The sequence below is a fragment of the Odontesthes bonariensis genome, chromosome 14, assembly GCF_027942865.1.
Source record: "Odontesthes bonariensis isolate fOdoBon6 chromosome 14, fOdoBon6.hap1, whole genome shotgun sequence".
In the NCBI taxonomy this organism is placed as follows: domain Eukaryota; kingdom Metazoa; phylum Chordata; class Actinopteri; order Atheriniformes; family Atherinopsidae; genus Odontesthes; species Odontesthes bonariensis.
In genome coordinates, this window is record NC_134519.1 from 27,617,386 (window position 1) to 27,630,358 (window position 12,973).

General features: G+C 44.1%; 3 protein-coding genes across 9 annotated transcripts; 2 read left to right on the forward strand and 1 right to left on the reverse strand.

Annotated features, from left to right (window-relative positions):
* The first annotated feature begins 790 nt into the window (after positions 1 to 790).
* On the forward strand, positions 791 to 2,376 carry LOC142399531 (zona pellucida sperm-binding protein 3-like). The gene is made up of 9 exons (XM_075484258.1): positions 791 to 854; positions 951 to 1,117; positions 1,187 to 1,290; positions 1,369 to 1,457; positions 1,533 to 1,713; positions 1,790 to 1,895; positions 1,985 to 2,070; positions 2,149 to 2,240; positions 2,315 to 2,376. The coding sequence occupies exons 1-9, from the start codon at positions 791 to 793 to the stop codon at positions 2,374 to 2,376; spliced, it is 951 nt and encodes a 316-aa protein (XP_075340373.1).
* A 981-nt stretch (positions 2,377 to 3,357) lies between these two features.
* On the forward strand, positions 3,358 to 6,809 carry LOC142398377 (E3 ubiquitin-protein ligase RNF212B-like). 5 transcript variants are annotated; one of them, XM_075482348.1, is made up of 13 exons: positions 3,358 to 3,402; positions 4,670 to 4,795; positions 4,951 to 5,003; positions 5,087 to 5,161; positions 5,354 to 5,460; positions 5,552 to 5,654; positions 5,741 to 5,769; positions 5,859 to 5,899; positions 5,988 to 6,012; positions 6,093 to 6,156; positions 6,266 to 6,317; positions 6,410 to 6,440; positions 6,557 to 6,809. In XM_075482348.1, exons 2-13 carry the CDS (start codon positions 4,696 to 4,698, stop codon positions 6,621 to 6,623), a joined length of 747 nt encoding a protein of 248 aa, XP_075338463.1. In that variant the 5' UTR covers positions 3,358 to 3,402; positions 4,670 to 4,695; the 3' UTR covers positions 6,624 to 6,809. The 5 variants fall into 5 exon arrangements, with proteins under 5 accessions (XP_075338463.1, XP_075338461.1, XP_075338464.1 ...); XM_075482346.1 differs by lacking the exon at positions 3,358 to 3,402 and adding an exon at positions 3,415 to 3,780 and having other exon boundaries at positions 4,951 to 5,007; XM_075482349.1 differs by lacking the exon at positions 3,358 to 3,402 and adding an exon at positions 3,415 to 3,780.
* A 187-nt stretch (positions 6,810 to 6,996) lies between these two features.
* homeza (homeobox and leucine zipper encoding a) lies at positions 6,997 to 12,212 on the reverse strand. 3 transcript variants are annotated; one of them, XM_075483828.1, is made up of 3 exons: positions 11,832 to 12,212; positions 10,808 to 10,893; positions 6,997 to 10,405 (listed from the first exon to the last, which is right to left on the reverse strand). In XM_075483828.1, exon 3 carries the CDS (start codon positions 10,376 to 10,378, stop codon positions 8,411 to 8,413), a length of 1,968 nt encoding a protein of 655 aa, XP_075339943.1. In that variant the 5' UTR covers positions 10,379 to 10,405; positions 10,808 to 10,893; positions 11,832 to 12,212; the 3' UTR covers positions 6,997 to 8,410. The 3 variants fall into 3 exon arrangements, with proteins under 3 accessions (XP_075339943.1, XP_075339944.1, XP_075339945.1); XM_075483829.1 differs by having other exon boundaries at positions 11,683 to 12,212; XM_075483830.1 differs by lacking the exon at positions 11,832 to 12,212 and adding an exon at positions 11,295 to 11,675.
* Positions 12,213 to 12,973: the final 761 nt, after the last annotated feature.

A 12,973-nucleotide genomic window follows, 5' to 3' on the forward strand; every position in this document is an offset into this window, starting at 1 on the left:
TTTGGTTTCAGATCGTTTACGTGTAAAGGTAGCCTTAGAGGCCTTCTCGCTCTTCTACCAAAGTTGTTTTGGAAAACCACTCAAAAATATCAAACAATATCCAATAAACACTGAGCAACTGTTTCCTTCTCAGCTCATAAGACAGCTTTTGACGAAGATGCCTTTGAGCTGACACAGATGGGCAGAAACTCTGTCTGTATCTTTTCAAGACTGACTAATGAGGTGACTGAAGTTGAATCGTGTGCTTCTGTTCCATTGTTAAGTGTTGCATGAAACTTTTTTTCAGTGCCGATCATTCCCATCACTTCAAGTATGGCATGTTATCCATTCAAAATATCTTCTTGCATTTTTCTTCAACTATATTAATTGTATACGACTTGACCAAATTAGTCTCATGTCACAATATAATCCCAGAAATGTTAAGGAACCCACTTCACTTTGTCCAGTTTTCCACATGTAAACTAATGAAACAATCACCTCTTTTTCCCGATGAATAACAAGTTGATTTTTTCAACTCCAAAGTGAAATCCCTGTCCTGCAGCCCACACCACTTTTTGTTTTGCTGTAACTTTCTTCTGATATGTTGTATTGTGATCACAAATCTTATGCATCAAACTGAATATTAACCTTATTGCGTGTCCACTGAATGAGGCTGCACTTGTGATTGATCGAGGCTGCGCTTGTGATTGTTGATGACACACACCAGGTGAAACCAGTTTCCTTGATTGACATGTCCCAGCCGGAGAGGTTAAAATCTCCTGCAGAGTAGAGGAGTGATTATTCAGTCACAATGGTTTGCTCTTTGCATTGTGTGCTGCTCTTCTGCCTGATGGCTGCCGGTTCAGTAAATGCAGGTAATGTTTTGACAGATGCAGGATTTATTTTATTTTTTTTCCCCTCCTTTCCTCACAGAAAATCCATCAGTCTGAACATTATTTTATCCCCTGCAGAGATGAAACTGGACTGCAAGGCTGACCACATGACACTGGTCTGGATGGACAGCAGATCACAGGCTGACACTTCATTGTTCCGTCTTGGAAGCTGCGTTCCCTCTAGCTTCACACCAAGAGAGGTGTTCTTCAATGTGGAGCTCGACGACTGTAACTTCAGGAAACTGGTAAGCATGGACACAGCTGTGCGGTTGTACTATATTCTTACAGGTTAGTGACACTTGTATCTCTCCAAGGTGACTGGGAATGAGCTGAACTACACAAACGACTTGGTCTACTCTTCCTCTCCTGATTCTTATGTCCATCCCTTTACTCTCCCAGTTGTCTGCTCATTTGAGAGGTGAGTGCTTGGTGAGCAACTGGACTCAGCTGTACAGCTCTAGAGTACTACTATTATTGAGCTAAATCTCTCGCACAGGCCCAAGGACTGGTTCCCAAGGATTTACGATCCAGTATTTTCTACATATGGTGTAGAAAACCTGGTGTTTCACATTGGAATTATGAATGGTGAGTGTCAAATATATCATCAGCAATAGCCTAATTGTGCACAGTGATACAACTCTGACTCGTTTGTGGCTCCAGCTGACTTTTCAGGCCCTGCTGAATCCACAACCTTCCCCCTGGGCTCCTTGATCCCCATCATGGCTAGTGTGGAGCAGGAGAGACATCAGCCTTTGCTGCTGCTTCTTGAGGAATGTGTTGCTGCCACAACCCCAGACCTTCGGCCAGGATCTGACTTGTATCCAATAATCACCAATATGGGGTACTTGCTTGACTTGGAATAAGCTGTGACATGCAATTTCTGCCAGCCATTAAATTAACTCTTGTGTTTCATCTAGATGCCTTGTGGATAGTAAATCGTCACGCACAAAATTTGAACCAAGGGAAAAATCTTCAGAGCTCCAGCTATCCCTTCAAGCCTTTAGGTTTGCTGTTGCACAAGAGGTAAACTTTAACCTTGGAGAAAAGCTCAATTTGGGGGTAGGGATTAAACCAATGGCCGTGTTTATTTATATATATATTATATTTGACAGGTATACATCCACTGCACCATTGTGGCTTGGGACCCAAATGGGCTTGATGAAACCAAGAAGGCATGCCACTACAAGAAGGATCATGGGTAAAATACTCTTTAAATAGCTTTGGAGTCTAGTTTGTATCCTGCAACTTGCTTATATTGTAATATTGCCAACTTTAGTTGGGAGCTCCTGGATGACGTGGCATACAGCAGTTTATGTGACTGTTGTGACTTCACCTGCAAGTCTAGAAAGAGAAGGAGTCTGGCATCAGGTATGACTTGGCACACAAAGTGTGTGTGTGTGTATATATATTGTTCTTTGACTAATTTCCCTCCATGTTTATAGGGAATGGTTTGGCACACAAAGCAGTCCTTGGACCACTTACCATCACAGACTTTACTTCCTGAGACTTCAAGGCAACAAGACTGGATGATCAAATTGACTGGCATCAATCTTAGGTTTTCAGGCTGGGCTATGCAAGCTTCTAAAATGTGTCTGAATCTCTCATTAAAGAAATGTCAAACTCATTTTCTGTCTCTGTGGGGTTTTTGGTCCTTGAATTGGGAGGGGAGCAAATGTTAAGTTCATCAGAAGTTCTCCCACTGAACTTTATGGTTTTCATGTAGAAAACTTGCAAGTCACTAACGGCCAAGTTGGCATTAATTTTGTAGTTGACATTCTGAACTTTTATACTAAATCTGTCAGGTTCAGAACTTGGCCATGAATTGCAACCCTAATCCAGGTGCAAAACTTGTGCTGCCACATGCTGGACCAGTATTTTAGCTTATCCCTTCTGCCAAACCTTTAAGATCAATCTAAATAATAGGATTGTAAAGTTGTGCTTTAATCAAGTGCCTGATTACACTGCTTTGATAACTACTTGGTTGAAGGATTCTTGGATGATTAACAGCTGCTCATGCTTCTATTGGGCAATATATACAAGTTTACAGGTATGCAGTTTCAGTATTTAACAGAGGTTGGTGTTCTCAACCAAAACTGTGCATTTTGCTCTCCAGATTTGGCTTGCACATGTCCGGCAGACACTTGTTTATGCTACAAACTGTAAATCGATGCTCTTCTAAAGCATTGTTCCCAATGTACCGGCATCTTTCTAGCTCTACTTCATGGTGAGCAGACATTTTGATTGCAGCATAGAACTAAGCTAGCTCATCTTCACCTAAGACAGGAGTGGGGTGTGTTTGACCATTGACTTTAAAAAGGAAGTTGAGGGGAAAGTGTCATGAATTTAATCAGACCCTTCAGTCTGTCATTTAAAAATGCCTTGATGCTGGGGAAAAATGTCCCGGATGTAAATTCAAACTTAACGGTCAACTCGTACGTGTCTCCACCAATCAGAGCAAAGTATCGGACCCACTGGGCGGGACTCGGAAACTGCTAAAGGAACGGTTTCCTTCTGGATAAGGCACCGGAAGGTAATGTGGGAAACGGAAGCAATACATTATTGTAAAATACTAATGTACTTAAATCAGTTTTTTCGCAGCCTATATACTATCCGGTGTGTGGCATTTTTATCTAGCTAAACGGAACGCTAACTGTCGGCTACGTTTTTAATAGTTTGGACTATCACTTCTGTTATTTTGGAAAACAAGTGGACGGTGGAGGATAAAAAAAAAAGAAACTCAAAAGCAAAAAACTGCTTTATGCACGCAAATTGGGATGTCTCAAAAACTATAATTACAGGGGTGTCCAGAATTAACCTTCAGAAATAAAGTTTTAATGTCACAGTTAGCCTCGGTGTGCTAAAATATAGGTTTAGCGTGATAATGGTTAAAGCAGAAGTAAGTAAAATGGTAAGTAGCAATGACCCAAGTTACGAGCTAATAGCAGGGTTAACATTTCTTTGATTTGGAGCTAATATCATTGAGGCTTAATAAACGAACTATACACTTTAAAATCAACCAACTTATCTCACTAGCAACCAGTGGGAATGAGCCAGAACTGTCTTGTCTTTATTGTGAAGTGTGGCAACTGCATTTTATTGTTATGATATATTTGACTGCATAACTAAGAGTTTGAACTTTCCCAGCTTTACTCAGCTACAATTAAGGGGATGAACCCAGATTTAGATCCAGTTCACCCAAAAAGCAATGAGATGTTCCACCAGGACCTGCACTACAAAGCAGCATCAGGGGCCTCAGCGATAAAACATCTGGTTTCACTCAGTGTCCTGAATCTGGTGTATCGCCATGGCAACACATGTTGGAAACCTAACCTGATCCAGAGCTGGTGGGGTTTGATCAGAGATCAACACTTCTGAAAGCACCACCTCTGGATCAGTCAATTCTTTTGGATAACAAAAAGATGAAACTCACATGATTCTCACATAAGTTAAATATTTCACTTTGAAATTTGAATACGTTTTATTTTCGCCGCCTTATCTTCTAACGAATATTGGGATTAAATTATTTGCAAATCATGACACCCAATGTTATCAGGGGCCATGGAAATCTTTCAAAGCAAACACCGCTTACAGATCTGCAGTGAACAAGCATGAAGAGGCTGCAGTGTGAGATGAGCTCTTCCCTGTTAAGAGTTGTGCAAATATTAGCAAACAAATGAAAATTCCTTCAAATTGCATCCCAGAGGTGTTGAATGGGGTTGAGCTCAGCAGCGTTGTACTTCTGCTCATGTCATGGTAACTTTAGCACATTTGTGTTTTGATCTTGTGTTCATTTGCAGTCAAGGGAGCTGGATAGATTGAAAAAATGGATTGGTTCCACTGTAACCAGTGCTTCACGAAGAGAGGCTCCAAGTTTGCTGTGTCCAGCTGTGGCCACATCTGCTGTGAGGCGTGCATTAAATCAAGTGAGAGGGTTGTATTTAATCCATTTCGCTCGCTGAATTACTTTGCCTGCTTCCGAATTGTTGCTCGACCTCTGCGACATTACCTCACATCGACTCTGCAGAAATGTTCAGGCTGCTGACGCTCGTGGCTCTTGTGATTCTTACGCTTTTCTTAGAGCAGTGCAGCGTGTGCGGGGCCAGCTGCAGTTACCTGGCCATCTCTGACGAGGTTGGTGAGTTCGGCATATTCACAGCAGGTTACAGTTCTTATTTCCAGGCAGGCATTTATATCTGTGTTCACGTCTGTTTCAGATGAAGCCCCAAGAAAAAGTCTTTTTTAAGGACCCCATGAAACTCATTCAGTCAAGGCTGGCACACATATCCCAGGTCTGTCTGACCCCCAAACTCCCCAATCTCTGTCCTCTGTAATTGTTAAAAAAAAAAAAAAAGTGGTCAGTCAAATGATCTATGAATCAAGTCATTTCTGAACTGCTCATCCATTTGCCAAAGTTGTTTGAAGTAGTAATAATATTATAAGTAATAATATATCTGGGTTATGATCATCTTCACACTCCCCAGACTGCACATTTTCAGCGGACGCAGATGGAGAGAGTCACAGCTCACTTCAAGAGTAAATCTTCCGATCTGGAGCGGCGTCTGAAAGAAGTCACTGAGCAGAGTTACAGGTGACTTAAATGACCGACACTGTTCTTCGGTAGCCGTGTAACTAACACTCACAGCAGCGGCGCCTTTTCTTCCCACGTCTGTTGTCACAAGGCAACTGTCAGAGCTGAAAAGAGAGAATGCAGACTTGAAAAAGCAGCTGTCGGAGCTGAAAAGGGAAACCACAGAGTTAAAAAAGCCCCTTTCTCAGAGGAGGGTAAGTCCTGAATCTCGTAAAGTCTCGTAAAGTAGTAGTGAAAGATTTCAATACCTGGTTTCACCTGAACTCTCCCTGTGCCGCAGGTTTCTCCAGCACAGTTTCAAACGAATGGGTAAAAGCTCATTTAAACCTTAAATCACATTTCAGGCCATTTTTAAAAAAAACTAAACAAAAACGATGAAATACTTTTTTCACTCACAGGACTCAGAGGGTGTCGCTCCCTGTGGCTGTTACCTCCCCAGGTGACCCCACCGATTTATCATCATGTACTCTTTTAATTTATCTTGGTCAGTTTCATATTAAAGTGGATATGATGTTTTCTCTCACCAGTTACCCCTCGTTCAAGAGCCATGAGGTATGCACGTTCAGGTCACGTTCTGGGCGATTTTATTCTGGACTTCACATTAATGCTCAGTTTCCCTGTTGGGGTCTCAGTCATATAGGCTCAGCGGAGTCCCAGAGGTGGCCCAGAGAACGAGGCGCCAGCCTCTCCTTAGCTGTAAGTGTCTCGCACTGAACATACGGGGGGGTTTAAAAGTTATTCTGTTTAGTTTTAGCCTTTATCACATTCAACGAAGGAAGACTTTGTCACATTCCCTTTTTGTCAGACTCCCGCTTCAGTTGCCTCCACTTCCAGCTACAGCTCTCTTCATGAACAAAGTAAGTGAAGCTTCAAATGAATCTTTTACCCAGAATATGCAGCATCCTTCACTATTGCGTTGCCCCCCCTCCCCCCTCTTCTTTTCATAAAGGAACACCCCCATCTTTCAGCACTCCTACAAGGTGAGTAATGCTTTCTTAGGAATTTCATCATTCAAAAAATTCAAGTCAAGTGCACTTATTCATTATAGGAAGTTGCTCCCAATAAAACTGAGTCAGATCATCTCTGTCGTCCTCAGAGCTCAGACTCCGGTTTTCCAGTTCCCGTTTATGAGTGGATTGTCGATACGCTCACCCAGACATTGATTAAATGGCCACTTACATAGGACACGTCTGTTCAGTACGGAGCCAAAAGTTCTGGGCTCGTTTATCAGAGCTGCCACGTTGTCAGGCAGACAACTTTTTGTCTTAGAAGTCAGGAAAAGGTCTTGTTCTAGTTCAGCTACGTCTATGTGTTTCATATATTTTGTGTGGATCTGTTGAGGAAATAAAGTGCCATAGAATCTTATTTAATTTGTGGTCCTCGGTGTATCGGCAGCAGTCCGTCTTATAGAGGAGATGAATTTCAACACAGAATGCACGCGGATGAAAATGAAATCATTAATCACTATCATCAAGACTCACTGCCGCAGACCCCCCCCCCAAAAAAAACGTTTGCACACTCAGTTAAAAAAGGCAAATCTTTTACTGGTTTCCAGTGACACGGTTGTGCAAATGAGAATTTTTTTTTTTCCAAACAAGGTCAAATAAACCGAAAACATTGGCAAAGGAAGACGCGACATGTACAGACTCACGCCCGGAGGGTGACGCTCGCGTCAGCTTCTCATGACTAACAGGACAAACTTTAGTGATGCATGTTTCTTTGTCAACTTTCTGGTGATTCAACCTTTGTCTGGACATTTCTAAAGAACTAAACACCTACTCCACTTAAAAGCCAACATCCTCCTGTGTATGCCAGCTAATATCACCTGAAGGCGTGGAGTGGTACGTGAACCGATAACCTGAACGGGTTTGTGCCACCAGTCATGATGAGAACTGACAAATCTCAACTATTCTTTGGATGCGACTCCATCTCCGCTTATGCTGCAATCGGACACCCGTCTTATGCTCATCTAAGCGCGTCAATATCATGACCCATGAAGTCACACCCTAATCCTATGCCTATTTAGAAAGAAAAACAAAACAACAAACTCTCCTGAATCAGTGACTTAACTGGAAATGTGTACATCAGTATGCTCATACTCATGTGGTTGTTGCGTATACTTTGAACCCATTATGTTACAAAGATGCGGCTATATGCAAATGACAAGCAAAGTATTCAAATGGTTAGTGACTATTTAAAACAAACAAACAGGAAATGTGTTTCTAAAATGAGTTGTCGACGTGCAGTTTTTCTTTATAAAAAAAGAAGAAAAAAAAAAATCACGATAATAACTCGACCCTGTGCGGGTAGGAACTCGGATACGGTGAAATGATTGGATTTAATACACATAACGACAGCAGGCTCTAAAACCAAAGTGCAAGATGTCAGTTTTCTTTTGTTTGTTTAAAAAAAAAAAAAAAAAAAAAAAAAAGTACATGTCCAGTGTGCTTCTTGATTAGAAAGGAATAATTGGTTGTAACGGAATGATTTACACATATTGATCGGTCAGTAGAGTCACCGACGTGGACACTTCTCTGGAGCAGTAAAAACGTGTGCTACAGCCAGGTACCAAAAGTCCAACCGGTTTAAATTATACTGCTACAAATACTAAAAATATTTGCCGTAGTGATGTCTAAACAAAAATAGAGAACGAGCTCACAAAATATAACAAACCAGTGTAGAAGATTACTGTCCTATTTACAGCAACATAGGCAGCACAAATATATTTCAAGTCTAAATATATTAGAATAAGCAGGGAATGCAGCATGTATAAAAAAAAACAATAAAAAAAACCAAAAAAAAACCACACAAACCTCACTTTGGGGTTGTTCTGGGAAGACTGGATTTTTTTTTTTTTTTTTTTTTTTTTTTTTTTTTGTTTTACTACAAATCTGCCTCAGTTAAAGCAATACAAACCACAGTAATAACTATGCTCGTTGGGTAAAAGTCTTTAGGCCACAACAGGTTTGGGGCCAGTCTCCCCGTCATCCTGAGCTGCAAACCAGTCTCGCACCTGCTGGTAGCTCATTCTGGATTTCTTGCATAGTGAGTCAAGGTCTTTTTCCTGTAGTGAGCCCGTGGAAAGGTAATACGCCACCAGTGGCTGGATATCGGGGGACTCCGTGCTCCTTCCGTTGGCAGGAGATTTCCTTTTGCGGCTGCCCCCGGCCCGAGTGGACGTCCCGCTTCCGTTTGTCAACCCGCTGCCGCTTTGCTGCATGGCCAGTTCTGCCAAGAACTGGTCGCGGACACCCTTCACCCAGCGCAGCTGGCCATTTTTGACTGCGTAGCGCGTGTCGCCAAACCACTGGATAACGTCTGCTCGGGGCAAACTCGTAAGCTTAACGAGTTCGGTGTAATCTTCACTCTTGGGCCACTGGCACCTCAAGAAGTGCTGCTTCAGCACATCCAGCTGCTCCTTGGTCTTTCTTGGTCGCCCTGCTGGGGTGAGGGCCTGGGATGTAGAGGTGGAGGCCCCCGAGAAGCACAAAGACGTCTGAGGGGGGCTGGTTTTGGCTGGATGCACCGACTTCTTTGATGTGCGGAATCTGTATGAAAGAGGTTTATTTGGGGAGGCAGCGAGTTGTGGGCTGGAGGAGGGTGACGAATAGGGAGAAGATGTGGATTCCTGGACAGCTTCTGGCTCAGTACTGCAGGTCTTGGTCAGCTGTAGAGGTTGTTCTTCACTTTGTTCCTCATCTTTAAAGCTGTACCCATCTCCCGAAAGCTCCACCATAACCTCGTGCCCCTGCGTCTCAAGGACCCTTTCCCCAAATGCTTCGAGGCTGTTTGTCAAAAAAGTCTGAAAGAAATGGGAATTTCTTATCCCATTGTTGCGTGTTGCTTCGTGGCCCTTGACGCCGTTCAGCTGACGGGATTTTTGATTAACAAGTGGAAGAGGCTGAGACTGTGGATCGTGTTTACCTCCTTCGGCAGTTTGATGAGAATAGCTCTGGGCCGCCGCCAGGCTCCCTCGACCCACTCTCAGCTGGTAACGACTGTCACTGAACCATTTCCGAATGTCATTCCGGCTCAGCCCCGTTTCTTCCTGCAAGCGCCGGAGCTCTGCCTCTGCAGGCCAGTTCTCTCTCAGAAAGCTTTTGCGCAGGGCAGCGAGCTGAGCTTTGGATTTTTTGTAGCGTCCGTGTCGGTGATGCCGCGACGGCAACTCTGAGAGGTCAAGGGAGACATCGGCCGCGGTACTTGGTGGCGTCTCAGCTGGTGGGTGATAGAAGTACGAGTCCTGAGGAGGTGGGAGGGTGGAACTGAAGCAGGGAGGAGTGGATTTGGTTGGTTTATAAGTATCTCGTGACTCGCATTTAGAAGAGTTAGTCTGTGGGATGAAGATGGTCAGAGCAGGGACCTCTTCATCGCTGTCTTTATCCTCAATTATCAGTTCCTCGGAACTGTTGCTTTCGCTCTTTAGTTTGGCATCTTCTTTCGTTTCGGGGGTCTCATCACAAAGCTCAGGGACTGCCAGCTTTCGCCGCGTCTCCTCAATTTCCTCCGAGGACCAGCTAATACCGTATTTAATTCTCTGTACCATGAACCACACTTTAACTTTGTCCAGTGGCAAGGCACATACCCGGGCCAGGGCGGTTACCTCCCGGGACGACGGGTATGGAAATAAGTTAAAGGCGTGGACCAGTTCCGGGATTGTGTCGAGTTCTCTGGTCTGATCAGACTGCGTCCACACTAATTTCAGTCCCTCTGAAACCAGAGGCAGGCACACAACGGAGTTGTTGTTGGTGGTGAAACTGGCCACTCCACTTGCGTTGCTTTCGGCGGGGCTGGCAGAGCGATGCAACTCCGATTCAACCTTTTCTTCACATTCTGCCTTTGGTACTTTTCCTTCAAAAGACCCATTTGTGTCCACAATCTGTCCATTCCTGTCACCGTGTTCAGAGTGTGATGCCATCTGGGCGATTCAAACTGGTTCTGCCACCTAGAAAAGGACACAAAAGCAACGATATAGTTGGTTTTTTTTGTTTGTTTTTGCTCGTCTCAACAGCCAAACTGTTAGTACTTAAAAGATAAGATCGCCGTGCAGAGAGGGACGATTTGTCCAGAGGAGTACAGGCTGATGTTTTAAGAACTTTCTGTTCTCATTCATTCCCCAAAGTCGACTATCTGACAACCGTCTCCCCTCCCCCCGCTTTCCTCCCCTGATTCTGAACTCCCAATAAAACTAGTCGTATACTCCGTCCAGACTGGGGCTCCCCTCCCCCAAAGTGTGGTGACTGACTTTTGTTTTGCACGAGTGAGGGGATTGGTCACAAAGGGTGGGAGCAACGGGGAAAAGAAAATCAACAAGGAATCCATCACTGTCTATTTTCTCACCCCTTACCCAGTCAGGCTTTGTTCCACTTCCAAGTTCTCAGTCCTGAAAGATGAGCGTGGCCTCCTGACAAAGATGGATACCACAACAGAAACCTGTAGGAAGAGAAAATTAGGGCAATTAATCACACCCAAGTTCACGCCAAGGCACATTACACTTTTAAACTGTATCAAACAGACTCGACAGAGTCTTATGGAAAGTGTTTTTTGAAGATTATTTTGCTTTTTCTTAATCAACAGGTGTTAAACGAGCACTTAAACGCACCACAGTGCCTGTTAGGGGGGGCCAAAAATCAATGGAATTGCGATAAGCCTCCGGATCATTGTTACACACGTACGTCTCACTGTAGTCGACACCCAAGTGCACAAGTTAGGTGCCTGAAACTAAATATCGTCCTCTTTCTCTCTCTCTCACACACACATGTTGTCTTTAACTTTAGATGCACCGTTATTTATTCGGAACAGAGGAAGTGTTGCGCATTTAGTTGGAAGCTTACGCCATGTCTTCAGCCGACGACTGAAGTCCCTTAAATCACGAAATCAAATGTTTGAGCACAACACAAACATAAGCCAACAAATCCTGGTGTTAGTCACTGGTGACACACGGAGAACCCCGGGGATGAGGTCATTTACCCCCTCCTCCTCCTCCTCCTCCTCCTCCTCTTCGGGTTTGTTGTTTTAGCTTGATACACTTGGACGGTTTTATCCATACTTTCTTTGATTTCGTCAAACCCGAAAAGCTGTAAAAGTTGCTCAGTGTGCCACCAACAAAAGCAGCCCGGTGCCCCCCCTCCTCCTTTATGGCGTACCAACTAAAACGCTTCACGCTGCACAGGCGCACTTCGCCGTTAGACACGCTTCAGTGAAACACAAAAATAAACTTACCGAAAACGACTCGATAGCCCTTTATCCCCGGTGTCCCTTTGAGCGATACAAAAAAAGAATCCCTCAAAGAAACTCGGGAGTTTAACCCTCAATCGCTCGGCTATATATATGTCCAAGTTTTCGAGGCAGTCCAATGAAACAATACCTACCGTCCGTCTATTTGTTTGACCCCTTGTCTTATTAATCAAGCACCTCGACGGATTACGGTCAGGATTCAAAGATGTGAGGCGACCAAGTTTGTCGCCTGTCGTCGGAGTTCAGTGGTCGGCTAAATCCTGCCGAGGACGCAAATATCCGATCCAGGACAAAACAGGCTTAGTCGCCGTTTATTCCTGCCCCCTCGGTCCGTCCGTTGTTGCTTTTGTTCTTAAACTGAGAAGTGTTTCCCCTGTCCGGCCAGTCGACGCGAGGCGGAGCTGAGGACCAGGAAGCCCAGAAGGCCCACATGACTCCCCCACGGTGACGGCGGGGGTGGGTGTGCCAGTCTGGGTGAGCAGGCCCGGGATTGGAGGGAGGAAGGCCCTGAATTATGAATCCGTTACAGTGGGCCAGATTCAGCCAACAAGCAGCGCCTCACGTATCAGGGGCAGGGGGGAATCATTCTGCTGAGTTTCAACACTCCCTTATAAGCTTTCGAATGTGGAAGTCGCTCTGGGACGCTCCCCGTGTAGCCGCCGGACCGCAGGTCTTTGGAATACACTGCGGGAAAAAAAGAGCAAAACAGAGCAAACTCATGGATGTTTCAGCAACCTAATATAAGTCAGAAACATGTAAGTTATTGTAAACCCAACACAAATTCGTTTTATAGCTTTTCATTGAATTGCATTACCGGCAAATCACAACTGGATTACCTCAAAGTATGTTCTCTTAAAGGGGAAAGTTTTTTTTTTTTTTTTTTTAAACCCTGGACCTGATTTCTGGCATAAAATACGTTCACCCACTCACCGATTAACAGTTTGGTGAAAGTCGGCATCCTTCGGAAGATATTTAGATTGCTCGAGATCCGCGTATACTGTATCCATAAAACGGGAGTGAACGGGGCATAGACAATACAGCCTCTAAATAAGGCCTGAACCTGGGCCAAAGTGAGCCACAGGATAAAGTGTTTCTTTGTCAACTCCCAAGTAACGCTGGGATTTAAATGTACTGGTATACAGAAGTCCTGACAAGTTACATTTTATTAAAGCTTGTTGGATTTTTCCGATGTAAACAATATTTCAGTCACCTAATGTGGTTCCTTTTTTTCATTTATCAAATGAGCAGTTGCACTCTTCAATGAGCTGTGTGCCCT

Coding starts and splice junctions, on each gene's coding strand:
- LOC142399531 (XM_075484258.1), top strand. CDS start 791: ATGGTTTGCTCTTTGCATTGTGTGCTGCTCTTCTGCCTGATGGCTGCC. Junction 1,896..1,984: donor GGTTTGCTGTTGCACAAGAG/GTAAACTTTAAC, acceptor TATATTTGACAG/GTATACATCCACTGCACCAT. Junction 2,241..2,314: donor GAGAAGGAGTCTGGCATCAG/GTATGACTTGGC, acceptor CCATGTTTATAG/GGAATGGTTTGGCACACAAA.
- LOC142398377 (XM_075482346.1), top strand. CDS start 3,754: ATGGTTAAAGCAGAAGTAAGTAAAATG. Junction 5,900..5,987: donor TGTGGCTGTTACCTCCCCAG/GTGACCCCACCG, acceptor TTCTCTCACCAG/TTACCCCTCGTTCAAGAGCC. Junction 6,157..6,265: donor GCGCCAGCCTCTCCTTAGCT/GTAAGTGTCTCG, acceptor CCTTTTTGTCAG/ACTCCCGCTTCAGTTGCCTC.
- homeza (XM_075483828.1), bottom strand. CDS start 10,378: ATGGCATCACACTCTGAACACGGTGACAGGAATGGACAGATTGTGGAC.